This window comes from Coffea eugenioides, chromosome 6, assembly GCF_003713205.1.
Source record: "Coffea eugenioides isolate CCC68of chromosome 6, Ceug_1.0, whole genome shotgun sequence".
Lineage (NCBI taxonomy): Eukaryota > Viridiplantae > Streptophyta > Magnoliopsida > Gentianales > Rubiaceae > Coffea > Coffea eugenioides.
This window is the reverse complement of record NC_040040.1, coordinates 47,417,439-47,433,290: the sequence shown is the minus strand read 5'-3', so window position 1 is coordinate 47,433,290 and position 15,852 is coordinate 47,417,439. Positions and strand designations below refer to the sequence as shown.

The 15,852-nt window shown below is 33.6% G+C and overlaps 1 protein-coding gene across 1 annotated transcript; it reads left to right on the top strand.

The window, feature by feature from the left end:
* The first annotated feature begins 4,426 nt into the window (after positions 1–4,426).
* On the top strand, positions 4,427–14,045 carry LOC113773761. The gene is made up of 11 exons (XM_027318378.1): positions 4,427–4,736; positions 5,913–6,437; positions 7,573–7,671; positions 8,925–9,025; positions 9,118–9,189; positions 9,411–9,501; positions 9,983–10,063; positions 12,708–12,767; positions 12,889–13,011; positions 13,187–13,225; positions 13,309–14,045. The coding sequence occupies exons 2-11, from the start codon at positions 6,054–6,056 to the stop codon at positions 13,435–13,437; spliced, it is 1,179 nt and encodes a 392-aa protein (XP_027174179.1). The 5' UTR covers positions 4,427–4,736; positions 5,913–6,053; the 3' UTR covers positions 13,438–14,045.
* Positions 14,046–15,852: the final 1,807 nt, after the last annotated feature.

The window sequence follows — 15,852 nt, the reverse complement described above, 5'->3', positions numbered from 1 at the left end:
GAAGGGGGAAAATGTCCTAAATTGATTGGCATAAACTTTTTCAAGAATCACCCAAAACTTTAGGGGCTAATCCATATTTATGCCAAAACCTCAATGAAGGTAAATGTAATTAACCCCAAAAAAAAAAAACACACCATCATCCTCTTCCTCTTGCTCGACCACCACCCACCCAACCCCATTGTTGCACCTTCCAGGACATGAGTAACCCTTTCTATATGTTTCTTCTGTTTGGTCTGTGTTGATGAAGTCACTACTTACTATCTTGCCTCCTAAGAGAAGAAACACAAGACTAAATAAAATAAGAAAATTGCTATTGGTGCTCTTAATTAATTTAGAGTTCGGAAATATGGCCATTGGTGTTGTATATAGTCAATAATTAGTGCATGTTTAGCCAAACGGCCGTCCCATATTTGTTTTATTTTTCTAATTGAATGCAGCTTCTTCGAAACTACACTAAAATGTTATTCTAGCTAAAAGTAAAGTTTCTATTGTTGTTACTTGGTAGCATGATATTTACAAAGTTGAAAAGTACTAATTGTCCTTACGTTTACACGTTTATCGTCCAAAACAATCAGTATTGACATTTTTGCGCGCAAAAATCAGATGTAGAATTTTTTTTTTTTCATTTTTTGGGTACTTTTGGGTACTCTTGCTCGATCTTTGAGGCCTAACAACAAAAGACTCCAACAATATTAAGCTCATTTGGTGTGAGGTTATTCAGTCTAAATATGCGTTATTCCTCGAAAGTATAATAAGTTTCAAAGATTTTTATGGAACGGTTATTATCTATTTGTTTTAAAAAAAAGTGTCTTGTGGCAAATTTAATATACAGAAAAACCCTCCATAATTTCAAAACGTACAAAACGGCACCTCATACTTTGAAATAAATTGTAAATGTGACGGATACAGTTAAAATTAACAGAAATGACGTACTGGAATCTAAAAACAAATTTTTTATACCTAATTTTTAACAAATATATTTGTTTTACCCCTTAGCCCCCAATTATCTCTCTAGAAAATGAAACAAATGATTTTGTTAAACTGCCTTTTACTTAGTTATATCAGAGCATTTTTATCATTTTGTCCTTTCCCGTTAATTTTATTAGATTTCATCACCTTTATAATTTAGTTCAAAATATGAAATGTTATGTTTTGAAATCATGGGAGATTTCTATATATTAGATTTATCACATAGATTTTTTTTTATTTTTTACCCTTATTTTTGTGGCTAGAGTTTATAACAAGTATTATCGCTTATTGAAAACTGTATTTATAATCAATCATATCCTTTTAAATTCAAATCAAACCTACCTGGACCATAAATTATACTGTGCAATTTGCAAGAATCCACACTTCAAGAAACCACAGATGCTAACAGGTTTGAGTGCAATGGCAAAGGATGGTTGACACTTTCAATGGTCGAGATCGGCTCCGTTGATCTTGGATAGACCTCAGTCGTTGATTTCAATTTCATTTTTAAGTTAACGGTTGAGATCAGTTCGAAGTTGATTGAGTTCATCTCGGTGGTTAAAAGTCCTCAGCTGTGCAACTGCGCTGAGGATACGCATCCATGGTGACATTTGTGTCCTTCCTGGAAAATCCTAACGCTCAGTGGAATATTCTATTCTTTCTTGTGGATTTTTGGCGTCAACGGTCAACGTTCCAACAAGGCCAGTGGACCATGACAAAGTCTACAGACTAGAATAAGCAAAGGGCATAATAGTCATTCAGGTACGGAGCGGGTCAAACACTGTACCGGTGCAAACGTTGGACACGTTGAGCCACGCGCCAATGCAAACACCACGCGGGTATCAATTTTCGATTTCCTAGGTGTCCACAGCCAATCACAATCCATCAGCTGATATTTTATTCATCGTATTTTAGCTTTCTTTTTCTTTTTGAATCTTTTGTTACCCACAGACCAATACCTCCCGCACTCACGCGCCGCAGGTACACTTCGTTTTTACCGTCACTCTAGCCCTTTTCTTTCTTGTAGTATTTTTTTTTTCTTTTTAATAAAAATTAATATTTCATTTGAAATTTTGAGAAATTTATGAATGTAAAATTATGTAGATGTGTTGGTTTTTGGTAATTGTCTATAACTATGGATAGTTACTAACATGACTAAATTTCTAATAAAACTAAAATAAAAAATATTTTAAAAATGTGATGTATTAAATTTTCACTTCCAATATGATCGTTTTTTGACTACATCTTTACTTTCCTTACATAGTATATGGAAAGAGATATCAGTACTGTCATAGCAATCTTCCATAATACCTTTGGCTAAAAATAGTAATAAGATTTTTACCAAAGCCACGATTCAATGAGCAGGTAATAATACTCTACAATTGAATATAAAGTTGTTGCTATCTATTAAAAGCAAAGTTAATGTTACAAGGAAACACACACATCCTCTACTGAATATGGAAAAGGAAATGAAAATTCTTTTGGTTAATGCATAAATAATATTGTTTTAGCCAAGAAAAAAGTTGGGTGTAGTAGTAAGAAAAAAGTTTAATATGAATTATGAGAAAATACATTAATACTGTTGCATTTATTGAACTATTATCTTTTCTATATAAAATTTTAGCATTTTTAAGTAAATCAGTAATACAGAAAACTTCTAATAATCAGATCAATTTATCAAAAAAAATTGACAATGTTGTCACTTTCCTTATTGCTCTATGTGTTTGTGTGTGTGTGTGTATATATATATATATATATATATAATTCCTATAATCTTATAAGTGAAGAAGTTTAGGCTCCTTGTAATAATTGTGGTAATAATAAGATTTACTATAAGCAAAAATATGAACAATCAACAGTTGTACACCATTGTCAAGATAGTACTACAAGTGGGAACATGTGGAATTCTCATCAGTTGAATAGTCTATATTCCACATGATTCCACTCGTAGACCAACAACTCTGTTTGGATTGTAAATTATTTGAGATATTTTTACTGTAGCACTTTTTGTGATGTGATGTATGTGAGATAAAAAGGTAATTGGGAAAGTAAAAAGGTGTATTGGAAATTGTAATGATGATGTAAGCAAATATATTTGGCCAAATAAATTGCTGTCCAAACAAAAAAGTGTATCTCCTCATGCCCCTCCAACACCAAATACTCATAAAAACCAAAGAAAGCGAAAACTGAAATTGAAACTTCCATCAACAGGCCTTAACGACTCTCTTCACGCGCTTCCTTATGCACTTGGATCACGCTCCTCCCATTCGTCTAATTTCTATTCATTAATTATTTGAAGTAATCCCAGTGTTCAAGCCTTGTAACCAAAATAGAGAATAATCCAACAATTCGAATAAGGGTTGGGGTCTGAAGTAGGGCTAAGTCCTTTTTTTTGATAAAAAAAAAAATTTATTCGAAGTAATCGTAACTCATAAATAGTAGTAAATTCCTTTTTTTTTTTTACATGTTGGACAAGTGGAATTGCTAAAAAAAAAAAATTGTAGGATTGTAAAGGCATCGGTCCTCTAATAGTTATTTTTGGCCTCTAATAGTTAATCATATTTTAGAATAATGACACTTCCTTTTTATTGATAAACTCAACTTAGGTGAACGTTTTTCATTGATGAATTTAATTTAGGTGAATAAGTGTTACTTTTAAAAACATAATATATAACAGCAGTATATGCAATGCCAGAAAATATAACTAAAGACCTTTTGCACTTTACTAGTTGCTAAACTTATTGTCATTGTATCGTGTCTTTAAACCAAAACGGACAAAATGTTGAATAACATCCATAATCTTTTTTTTTTTCAGAAACGATAGAAATTCAATAACATCCATAATCAAAATTATGTTATTAGGAAAAATTTAGATAACTACATATTTTTAAATGATGTCATTAGGAAAAATTAGATGACTACGATAAGAAAAAAATAAATTCTATTTAGTAAATGCTGAATCAATTCTCCATCTAGTACCATATTAAGAAAGTGATTAAGAGAAAGTACTTTAATCTCTTTCCCGCAATCACATTGGGGGATCGAGCTCATGATCGGGGTAGATTAGGGATTGGAAGGGAATTAGGGCGGGGAAGGGAGCAAGAGAGGAATAATAGAAGTATTTTTAGAAAATAATACAACGTTAAAAAAGTATTCATTTTTGTAAAATTCAACTCAACTGATTGTAACATTAATCAACTAACTATAACACAATAACATTTCTCGCTATAATCAAATTTAAAATTAATTATTTTCTACTCGTACTATATAGAGTTTTTTGTTTCAACCAAAAAATAAAAAATTTCAAAATTTAATGCTTAAAAATAGTGCACCTAAAATAGATCGCCGGCTAATATGTTCCATTGTCCTTGGACTCGAACGACACCATCACCCATATAACGTTCAATTCCTGCTCCAAAATTTTCCCCATCCAAATACCTCATCTCTCCCCACACCTCCTTCCCACACTCTCTCTTTCTATTCTCTCCAAATTAAGACCCAAAAAAAAAAAAAAGAAAAAAACACGCAGAACACACACTGCCCAATTAACCAATCATCTCTCAGCAAATTATACATCATCCCCATCTTCAAATATTATACTGATATAAATACGTAAAAAAAGAAAAAAGGGTGCAAAAAATAAGCCAAATATATTCGTTAAATTGGCTCTAACTCGTCCCTTCATTTTGCCCTAGATCTCACACTCCCTCGTTGAGAGATCTAAACTTCTTCAGCTATTTGACGTTTTTTTTGTTCCCCTCGATCAGGTATTTTCTCCAATTCTCCTACTGTTTTTTTTTTCTTGATTTAATTTTACTTGAGTGGAAGTGTTGGATGTTTCCGAATTTTCCGTCAATTTTGAAGGGGAAAGTGTGGATGTGATTTGAATTTCATTTGGTTTTTGTGATTTTGTGGAAATTGGTGCTTGGTCGGAGTTTACATTGTGAGATCACGTATACGTGCGTATCGTATATGAGGGATACGTATACGTACTCGAGTATGAGTGGAAAAGTATGAGCAATTGAGCGTGTGTATCTAGGAATTGGGAGAGCAGGGATTGGGTGGATTTGATTTTGGATGGGGCAGGTTTGACTCTTTTTTTTCGTTTTTTTTTTTTTTAAATTCTTTTGGTTCTAGAATGTTGGGAATTGGTAAATCTGTTTATCTGAGAATGGGATTTAAATCATAAGTGGGGGAATTTCGGGGCAGCTTCAAAGGTTGAATCTGTTGAATTTTGTTTGGTTTGACTTTTCAGTTCTTAGTTTTTTCTTTTTCCCTTTCCTTTTTTTCTTTCTACCTGTCTTTCTCTCATTTCTTGTGAGGATTCTTGACTTTTCCTGAGCTCGAAGTTGGATGTGATTTGGATTTGATTTTGCCGGTTTGGTATCAAAATTAGTGGAAGCAGTCAGAATTGGTTGTTATGAAGTAAGAGATTGAATTCGAAGAGTAATTTTAGATTTGGTATGTTCCGCAATTTTAGATGAGGATGAGCATTTTCAAAGGTTTATGGCATAATTAGCCTGTGCTGTCTGTGTATCTCTGCAGTTAGATCCTAATCTTATCATTTTGTTCTTTAATTTTTTGTGAATTGGTGAGGGAGGGAGTGGTTTAACTCCTACACTGGAAAATTTTTTCGATTCCCCAAAATCTAAATGACAGATTTGAGAATTGGGTTTGCCTTTTGCGTACATGATGTTAACACCTTGAACTGGTAGTGTTGAATGTTAGAATTTCAAGTATATAAGTAAACCAAGTCAAAATTTGGATCATCCCTTTTCTGGTTTTGCTCCAGTGTTCAATTTTTGCAGATCTATAATTTTTTTTTATGTACAACCAATTATTATGGCATACTTAATCTTGGTGTAATCAATTTGAACTGAATTCTATTGCTGTAAGATTGCATAAAGTTTCTTGAGCTTTATTAGATTCTCTTCACTTTGCAGGTTCAGTCTTGTCCTGTATCACAGTTGTCAAAGGACCCCTTAGGTTGCTAGGTAGGTAATCAAAGGGTGCCGTAGATTGGACGCTGTTTTAGGATTAAAGAACTATTTTTGGAAGATAGACTTGTGATGCATTATTTCTAGATGAAGTCAGCTCAGGCGTGGCGTGGGGGCATGAAGGACATGCAGATATTGCCAGCGCCTCGCCACCGTGCCCACTTGAAGAAGCCAACATGGATAATAGTGTTGGTTTCTTTAGTCAGTATGTTCTTAGTTTGCGCTTATGTTTATCCACCTCACAACTCTGCAGCATGCTATGTATTTTCATCTCATGGTTGCAAGGGGATTTCAAATTGGCTTCCACCTGCTCCTGCTAGAGAACTGACAGATGACGAGATTGCTTCTCGTGTTGTAATTAAAGACATTCTTAATACACCTCGTACTGTATCCAAGAGCCCTAAAATTGCATTCTTGTTCCTGACCCCTGGTCCATTACCCTTTGAGAGACTGTGGGATAAATTTTTTCAGGTATCTGCATAACCTCTACAATTACTCATATTTTTCTGTAGAGTATTTACTGTTCTGTTTACCCATTCAAATTATTTCCTTTACTTTGCAATTATGTCTTTTTTGTCTTTCAGAAACTGACATCAAAGCTTATATTTTTCTCAAAATTTTACTTTGCTTTATGTTTATGTACATGATAGAGTCCCATCTACTTGAGGGGTTGTAATATTTTAGTTGGTCTTTAGTTGAAGGATTGTCCAAGTTTTAGTTTGTAAGCTTAATGCTTTCCTTAACTGTTAGCATAATGCAGTAGAACATGTTCAAAAGTGGTTCACTCTGTGTGAAGGATAGAGACGTTTCCCCAAGTTTTATGTTAACACCCCAAGAGTGGTAAAAATGAAAGCCAAAAGTTAGCCTACATCAGTTTATGCTTCGTAATTTTGGCTGGAAAAGTTGGCAAAAATCAGAAGTACCTATAGAATAAAGGCTTATGTGGCTTTGAGATATAGGGATTTTCTTTTGTGCAACATGTAAATGAATCTGAATATTCTTCGCAGTTTTGCTTCACATTTGGAAAGATAGAATACCACATGATTGTTTGATTGCGGTTTTTATTGACTTGTGTGTCTGGTCTGCTTCATACCTTTTTTGGTATTTTGTTGAGCATAGTGGCTTTGTGGTGTTGGGAGGTATGAACTCTTGAAGTTAGGATATAGAAATGGTTTTGTGTTTCTTATTTTTGACATTTATGGTATTTCTTTATACTTCAAACATGTTGATAGGTTATAAAATTAGGTCATTAATGCACCAATGTTGACTTTACAAAAGTACATAGCCTTTCTGAAAGGTTGAATGCACAGAAATTCAAGAATGAGGCATCTTTTGGTCAAAATGTAAAACTGAAGACTTGCTAAGTAACCAAAGCATTGCACAAAAACTTTGAGAACTAAAACTTTTAGCTTGGTTTAGACCAATTATTGTTGCTCTTTTGAAGCAAGATGAATTTGGTTCTTTGGTGGATACCAAGAAGTTTACTTCTTAGTTTTAATCCTTCATGTCATGAAGAATGTTTTGCAATGTTGAATCAAAAAATATATATATATATATATATATTCATACAAGGTATGTGATGAAATTCCTGTACTTCTTTTGCCAGGGCAATGAAGGTAGATTCTCTGTCTATGTGCATGCTTCCAAGGACAAACCACTACATTTCAGCCGTTACTTTATTAACCGTGAAATCCGAAGTGATAAGGTCATATATTCTGTGCCAAATCTTAATTTAGCAATATTCTTTTGCAGCATGGGTCAATCATTCCTGCTTTGAAGTTTATCTTCAATTCTTCACTAAATTACATTTCTTCAATGTACTTCTTCCAGTCAGCTAATTGTTATGAACATGATTGTTGACATCCATTTGTGGTTTTACATTCGTAAATGATGAGTACCTTCGTAAATGATGAGTTTGCTTAGGATGAATAGCAATTTTGTTTGTGGTGAATAACTGTTTAATGTGTTGCTAGCTAAATTGTGTATGAAACAATCCTTTTGACAGACCAAATAAGAAAGGAAAGCGGGGGCAGGGACAAATTTGTCAATTTTAGTTTCCTTCTGCTTGTAATAATTTTAATCATCTGTTGGGGCTGGCAGATGGATTACTATGTTAATCATAGTGTATTAATTCACCATGAAGCCTCTGGTTTTGTTCTTATATGTCAAGAAGAAAAAGGAAAATAAGGAAAGAGGAAGGAAGAAGACATGAATGATGGTGAGATGGTATGGACTATTTAATGGCTCAATGACATTGTAGGAAAAATTTCTTTCGGATTATGAAAAAGAGAGACTGACTAAGGGGAGCACTTTATTGTTGAAATATACATGCAGTCTGGAGGTTAAAACTGGAATATTGACAATAAGTCATTCATATTCTGACTCAAACAGTTTATTGAGTCTTTTTTTTAATTCTTTTTCTTTTTCTTTTGGCTGGGAGTGAGGTGGGAGAAGGGGGAATGATGGTGGACTCTGGAATCTAGGTTGAATGATGCACTATTTTATTTGTTTATACTTATACTTCCCGCTTTCTATTAGTGAAAGAAACACTGAAATGAGTTTATGAATCTTCAAATTAGTTGTAGTCAATTTAAGCATGTACATGCAGAATGAAGAATCTGATTGAATTGGTCATCATCCATGTAAATAAAATTTTAATTCTCCCATGACTTGAAAGGAATTGTTGTCCATGCCAGAAGCCAAAACTACCGAGTCTGTGGTTGGTCTTTCTTGTGCCTCTTGTATCTAACTTGCCAAAGAAAGTTCTGTTGTGCTGTTTTAAGCTAGCGTGCAGTATGCATTTCTAGTATCTTTTATTTTTCTGATACTATTATTATGAATTGTCATTTTATTCTTGTTGTGTGAAGAAGCAAATTTCAAGTATATTTATCATTATAGAAACCGTATCATGCCTTTTCTTGAGGAGCTAAGTTAGGGAATTGGTGGATTTTTCTGCAGGTTGTTTGGGGAAAAATCTCCATGGTGGATGCAGAGAGACGTCTTTTGTCAAATGCACTTCAAGATCCCGATAACCACCATTTTGTGTTGCTGTCAGAGAGGTGGCTTGATGATAAAATACTACTTTTCTTGCTGAATTTTGAGTACCAACCTCTTATTTTCATTTGCTGACCAAGACTTATCCTGAATGCAGTTGTATACCATTGCGGAATTTTGATTTTGTGTACAACTATCTGATGTACACAAATGTCAGTTTCGTTGACTGGTAAGCCTAAGTTCGTGCACAGTGGCATCCTATGAATTAGTATCTTGGTTATATGATTTCTTTTTGCATTTTTCTTCTCCTGGAGTGGAACTGAACTGTGCTTAAAGCTTTCTTTTCAATTGTCTTTGTTCTAAAGCAAAGGATATTAAGTTATCTAATACTGAGAGTAATTTCCATCTGTCTGTCTTCAGTTCTGAGAGTAAGTTATCATTTTTTTTCAGCTTTGAGGATCCTGGACCGCATGGAAGTGGCAGGTACTCTCAGCATATGTTACCAGAAGTTGAGAAAAAAGACTTCAGAAAGGGTGCACAGGTATAACAATTGAGTAAGAAGGTTCTTTGTTTTCTAAAAAAGTGTGCAAGGATGGAAGGACATTAAACTGTGTAGAATTTTGTCTTCACTGCTGGAAGAACTCTGTGAAGCAGAATGAACCAGTGCACTTTACGCTTGTATTTTGTTCCTTAAGCCTATATGCCAAATCCTTTGAATCCAAAGAATACCATAGAAGAAAGTAACACATCCCATCTTCCACATCTGAGAGTGTTATGGAATAAATCTTTACCACAAATTAGGAAAAATACATTAAGCTAAAAAAATATACTCCTGAATGTTCTGCTCTGCATGAACTAATTGTGTTGGAAAAGATGCTCTCTAGTCATGCTTTGAATCTGTATAGAGTCCTAGAGGTTTAATTTTGAGGAGTTGGTGATGTGACATTAGACGTACTGAGCTGTTTCTGTCTATTTGAAGCTATTCAATATCTTTTAATGTGTATCATTTCCGATATTTGCAGTGGTTCACAATGAAGCGACAGCATGCTGTGATAATTATGGCTGACAGTCTATACTACACAAAGTTCCGGGATTACTGTAAGGTAGTTTTATTTTTAATCCTGATCATTGGAGAATTGGAATTTATATGCTTTGTCATCAGATTTACAGTTTATTCTATGGCATTTGCTTCCAATTTTTTTGTTATTCTGAACAATTTCTTTAACTCTTTTTGGGGTAAAATCTTTTCTAGTTACCAATAGTTTTGTTGTCCGGTTACCGTGAATGCTTGTTGGCTATTTGATGTGATGTATTATAGTGTATTAGCTGCAATGTTTATGTAGCATGGTGCTATATTGATCATCATATGATTGCCCAAAAATGAATTATTAGTGGTATCAGCAGAGCCCAATAAATGCAGTGTTATATAAGACGTCTCACCTGAGATTTGAACCAGTACATATGCATCTGCTGAAATTTTCATACAGTTTTCTTTGCGTCTCCAATATCAAGCTTGATTTACTCTAAAAGTTAGGTGGTGTGATCAAAACTCCGCCAGTGTTATGGTAACATTGCCGGTCCCAAGCCCGGATAAAGGAGGAGGGGTTTAGGTTCCTTATCGGGTCCTAATGTTTTCTCTAATGTTTTATGTCATAATTGTATATCATCCACTGCCTTAAGAACATACTTGCATAGGATCTGCCAAGAGTGTAAAACTGCAGATTTATTTTTGATGCATGTTTGTGGACTGGTTGTTGATTTACTAGAATAACAAGAGGATAGAATTGCATGTGACATTTTATACTTAGTCCTTTGCCATTGAATTCTAAACTTTCTTCCTTAATTGCTTTCTGCTGGTTCATATTTTTGTGCAGCCACCGTGGTGGTGGTGGGTATTCTCATTTTGCTCTTTGAGTTTACAATAGAGTGGCAAAATAACACGTCTCCACTGTTGTTTAATTAATAGTAAACATAGTTGGGCAGCTTTTCTTTTTTTCCCCCCTTTGGATGTTAGTGATCCAAGTGACGCTTTGTCTAAATTCTCCCAAGTTTAAAGGAACTTTGATGTGGCTGAATGGTTACAACAGAAAATTTTAAAGTTCTCCAATGTCTCATTACTTATCATCTAAGAGAATATGTATTTTTAATGTTTTAAAATTGTTCACCACCCACTTCCCTCTTCTTGTGCATAGTGATCATGGATAAGATCAAAGTGAAATTTGGAACCACGGTTCATAATTTAGCATACGAATAGAGGATGCCAAGTGTGATTTGAAACCTTTGGATAGTGGGGCAAATGGCTATCATAAATGAAGTCAACAATTTGTAGCTTAAGTTTTGATGGTTGTATGGAAAAGCAAAAAATGAGTTTATTTTCCTAGTGGTACTTTTTGTTATCCTAATAGAACAGGGGTACAATCTTTATCCTTCCCCTTTTGTGGGTGGCTTTGGTGGGGTGTGGGGAAAAGAGTAGTGGGAATCTTACAAAGTTTAGAGGGTGCAAATGTGAGCCATATTCAAGAAGTTGGGAGGTTCATGAGCTAAGTCATAATTTCTTCGAAGTTGTTCACCTTCAACATAATGTGGCTCTGCCAGTTATGAAAATAGACATTGCTATTATCATGATGGGTTTTACCATTGATATATTCTTTTGCAGTGTTTTTGTTCTCTCATGTGTAGTATCTCTCGTGTCATTTGGTTGCTGAGAAGATGAATATCTCATTAATTTTCAACAAATTGAGCCCAAATTTGTGTTTGTCATGCCCTTGGCTGGTACTGGAATCCTGTTGGTGGACCTCGATTTAGCAACCAATGTAGTTAGGGCAATTGTCCAAAATTGACTTCATATTAAATTTGCATGTATAGAAGCTCACTCTCCCCCCATCTTGTATTATTCTGTTAAAACTAGGTTGTAGACATGAAATATCATATTCCTCACCGCTTTTCCATCTTGTATCATTCTGTTAGAACTAGGTTGTAGACATTAAATATCATATTCCTTGCCCCTTTTCCAATACCATACTAAACTGTTTCCTCCCCAAATTTTCCAATTTAGTATGTGCTTATATTTTTACCTACTACCACTACGTTATTTCTACCATATTTAGAGATTATTTGAAGAAGTTTAATGTGTAATATTTTCTATTAGGAAAACTTTAATGCCATAGAAATCTAACTGGGGAAAAGATGCATTTGACATTTTTTTGTTGTTGGGATTTGCAATTGTCTACGCCTTGCTAAGAATATTAGGTACATCTGGTGTATATGCATCTCGTAGCTAAAACTGATGCTTTAATTATCACTTCTAAATTTAAATGAGTTTAAATTCAGTTCTGACTTGAGGATGGGCTGCTAAAAGGAAGTAGTGTTGCATCCTCTCTACTGTATAGTACCACAGCATCCTCTGATGAGAAAATAATTTGTTATATGGTTAGTAAAACCTTGTACTAGACAGGTTTTCTATGTATTACACTAAATATAATCTGCTTCAACTAGACTTGAGAGATTATTGAAGTGTTGATGAAAATAAGTCACTGTCTTGCTTGTGGTCTTCTGGTCAGGCATTTGCACAAAGAAGTCTATGTTTCTTAAATTCTTCATATCCTGCCTTGGAGCTGGCCCATTTATAAAAACACAGTGATGATCAGAGTTGTTTTCAATGAGCTGAAATGTTCAGTGAAACTGGATTTTACTTTTGAACTTGGTTCACTGCACTGGGTTTTAACATTTGTTTTTCTGGTTTAACAGCCAGGCATGGATGGGAAGAACTGCTATTCGGATGAACACTATCTACCAACATTCTTCCATGTATGAATATTTATGTCGTCGTTTAACTGATTTTACCTTGTGTGATTTTTCTGCAATTCCAGCCTCCTCTTTTTGTGTAATAAGTTAATGTTCTCTTTTTTATCTTGTCTTGGAAATTCAGATGCTTGATCCAGCTGGAATAGCAAATTGGTCTGTAACACATGTTGACTGGTCTGAGGGGAAGTGGCATCCCAAGTCATACAGGGCTCGGGATGTTACATATGAGCTTATAAAAAATATCACGGTATTCTTGGATTCCTATTGCTTTGCACCATCTGGACATTTTTCTGTGAGGATACTTGTTTTGAAAATGTTTTCTTTGAAAGGGTGGCTATTATAAATTTTCATTGCTTGTTAGTAGCTAATTCATTTCAATGACTCATCAATGTGTAGTGACACAGCTTCTTATTCTGTTGCAGTCTATTACAGAAAGTATCCATGTCACAAGCGAAGAAAGGGTATGTATTTACTTGTCAATCTATGCTCTAATGCTTTCTGGTTTGGTTAGCTATTCATTCTTTCCTTTCTTTGATATTTGCAGAAGGCAATTCAGATTCAACAATGCTTGTGGAATGGAAATGAAAAACCGTGCTACTTATTTGCAAGGAAATTCTTACCAGATACGCTAGATAAATTGCTGCATCTTTTTCCAAACTATACAAGGATTTGAGAGGGTTGATACGGCTATCTTAATTCTTTGGTCGATCCAACAGTTGCATCCGACCCCCCTGTCTCCATTTATCCTGTGGCTTTCGGTGTTGTAAAGTGCATCTCATTGTACAAGAACTGAATGCTCCCCAACCTGGCTTCTTTTTGTGGGCAAGGGCGACTGGCACAGCAGTTAAAGACTGATCTCTAATCAGTACGTGGAAGGTAATGCCTTGCTGCTAGTGTTACTTTCTTGGGGATGGATGACCCACTGTTTATTCTTTTGTCAATTTTGGGCTATTTACAGTAGATTTGGGACGACAAATTTTGGGGATATATTGCAACACTTGTATGTTTTGACCTTTGTAGAAGTAGCAAATGTTAAAGTTGCAATTACGGTCCCAGTAGTAGTACATTTTGATAAATTTTCCTTGGTATCTGTTTTAGTTGTTTCCTACTTTCTCAACAAAGTTCCCAGAAGCAGGAATATGGTACTTCGAACAGAGTTGATGCATGTAACAGGATCTCTAAGTTCGTAAAATTTCTTTCTTTTTTTCTCTTTTTTGTTGTTACATATTACATTTTAGAAAATTGATCAAGTGTATCTCTAGTCCACTTGCTTTTTGTACATTATTTTCCTTTCTATTTAAGCATCTGCTGGTTCGATACTAATATCTATGCATTGATATTCTCTATTCATTTTTAATTTTCATCTTTTGGTCGGTTTTTAATAGTTTTTTTGCTGCTCGTAATTCTTGGCATTAGCTAGACGGTTTGCTTTCATACATGTATTCTCTATATTTTAGTATTATTTTTCGCACGTAATATGCTGCCAAATGGTTTCAAATTGTTCACAGCAGCAACTTAAAACACCACTATAAGCTCTCAATGCGGTAAGCGTCCAAGAAGATTTCATGCTCGTTTACTTAACAGTAAATCTTATATATATTGATAATATATACATTATCACTGAAATATATGTAAAAGTTATATTTTAAATTCAAAATTTGTATAGTTGTCATGTAAGCAAAGATGGTATTGATGAAAGAATTCCTATTGTACATGCATTACACTCAATAAAACTAAGCTTTAATTGCATTGGAATTGAAAGTTAATTACACCCTATATTTGTGAAAATTACAAGCTGTCCGATGACTAAGAAGTCAAATATGCATGAGTAGCTAAAAGACAATTATGACCCTCATTGTAGGAAAAAATGTACTATGTATAAAGATTTCTATGGTAATGTACTGTTTCTTCCGTCCCAGTTTTATGATGTTTGTGCTTTTCTTTTCAATCTTACTTTCACAAATTCAAAAATTGAATTTGAATGGTAGTAACATATATATGATTAAAAAGAGGGACTCTATTGGAAGAGGAGATTAAAATGTGCTTTAACGTTCTCAATATGACAAACATTTTGAAATATTTTAAAATAAAAATAATGATACTTTCAATGGGATGGAGAAAGTATCTTTTTATGATTATATATATATTCTTATGAAAAATATTTAATTATCCTAAATCATCACAAGAAGCTAAATGTAGTATACATTTATTAAAAATAATTTAAGTAATTTCAATTTTTCTTAACAATTGAACTTAAATATGGAACTTGCAGATTTAGTACACTTCACTTCTTTTTTGTCTTCTTTATCCTTGTCAACAAATTCTTTTGGTTCTTAAATAATAATAATTATTTTGTTATGTGATATATGTAATTATCATAAACTATAATCATTGTAAGATATGTTTAGTAAAAATGATCTATATAATTTTTGTTACTATTAACAATTGATGCATTGTAAATAAGAAATTCTTTGATATGAATAGAAGTTACTTTATATTTTTTTAATATATATGTGTTTTGATTTCTTAAGATAACTTATGATAATCCAATATTTTAGTAAGAAAACAATTGAATGTATTTAACCATTAATGAAATTCTTTTGCATATTATTGTCGAAATTTGTATCTAATAATAAGAATGGAGGAGGTGGAAAAAGAAATCTAAACTTATTAAAGAAAAGAAGAAGAGGAGGCGAATGCAGGATTCGATTGGGTAGCAAGGTGAGAGGGATTATAAATAGAAGATGCTAAATTCAAAACCTCTCACTTAAAGAAAAAACATAACAAAAAAAAGGAGAAGATCAAGAAAGAGAAAATGAAAAAGGGTATTCAGACAATTTGCCTATCACTTTGGCATTATTGTCTTTTTGTCGTCCGCATAAATTTGATTTTTAGTCATTAGGGGCAATTAGTAGGATTTATGAACACTTCATCCATTAAACTTAATTTGTGAAGGGCTGGGATGGTTCGATGCATTGACTTATTGTACTTTTTTTATATATTAATTATATGTTTCAGGTTCATTAAATTTATCATGATGCCATGAGTATTAAATAAATATTGAGTAATTAAAGCCCTTACTTGATTT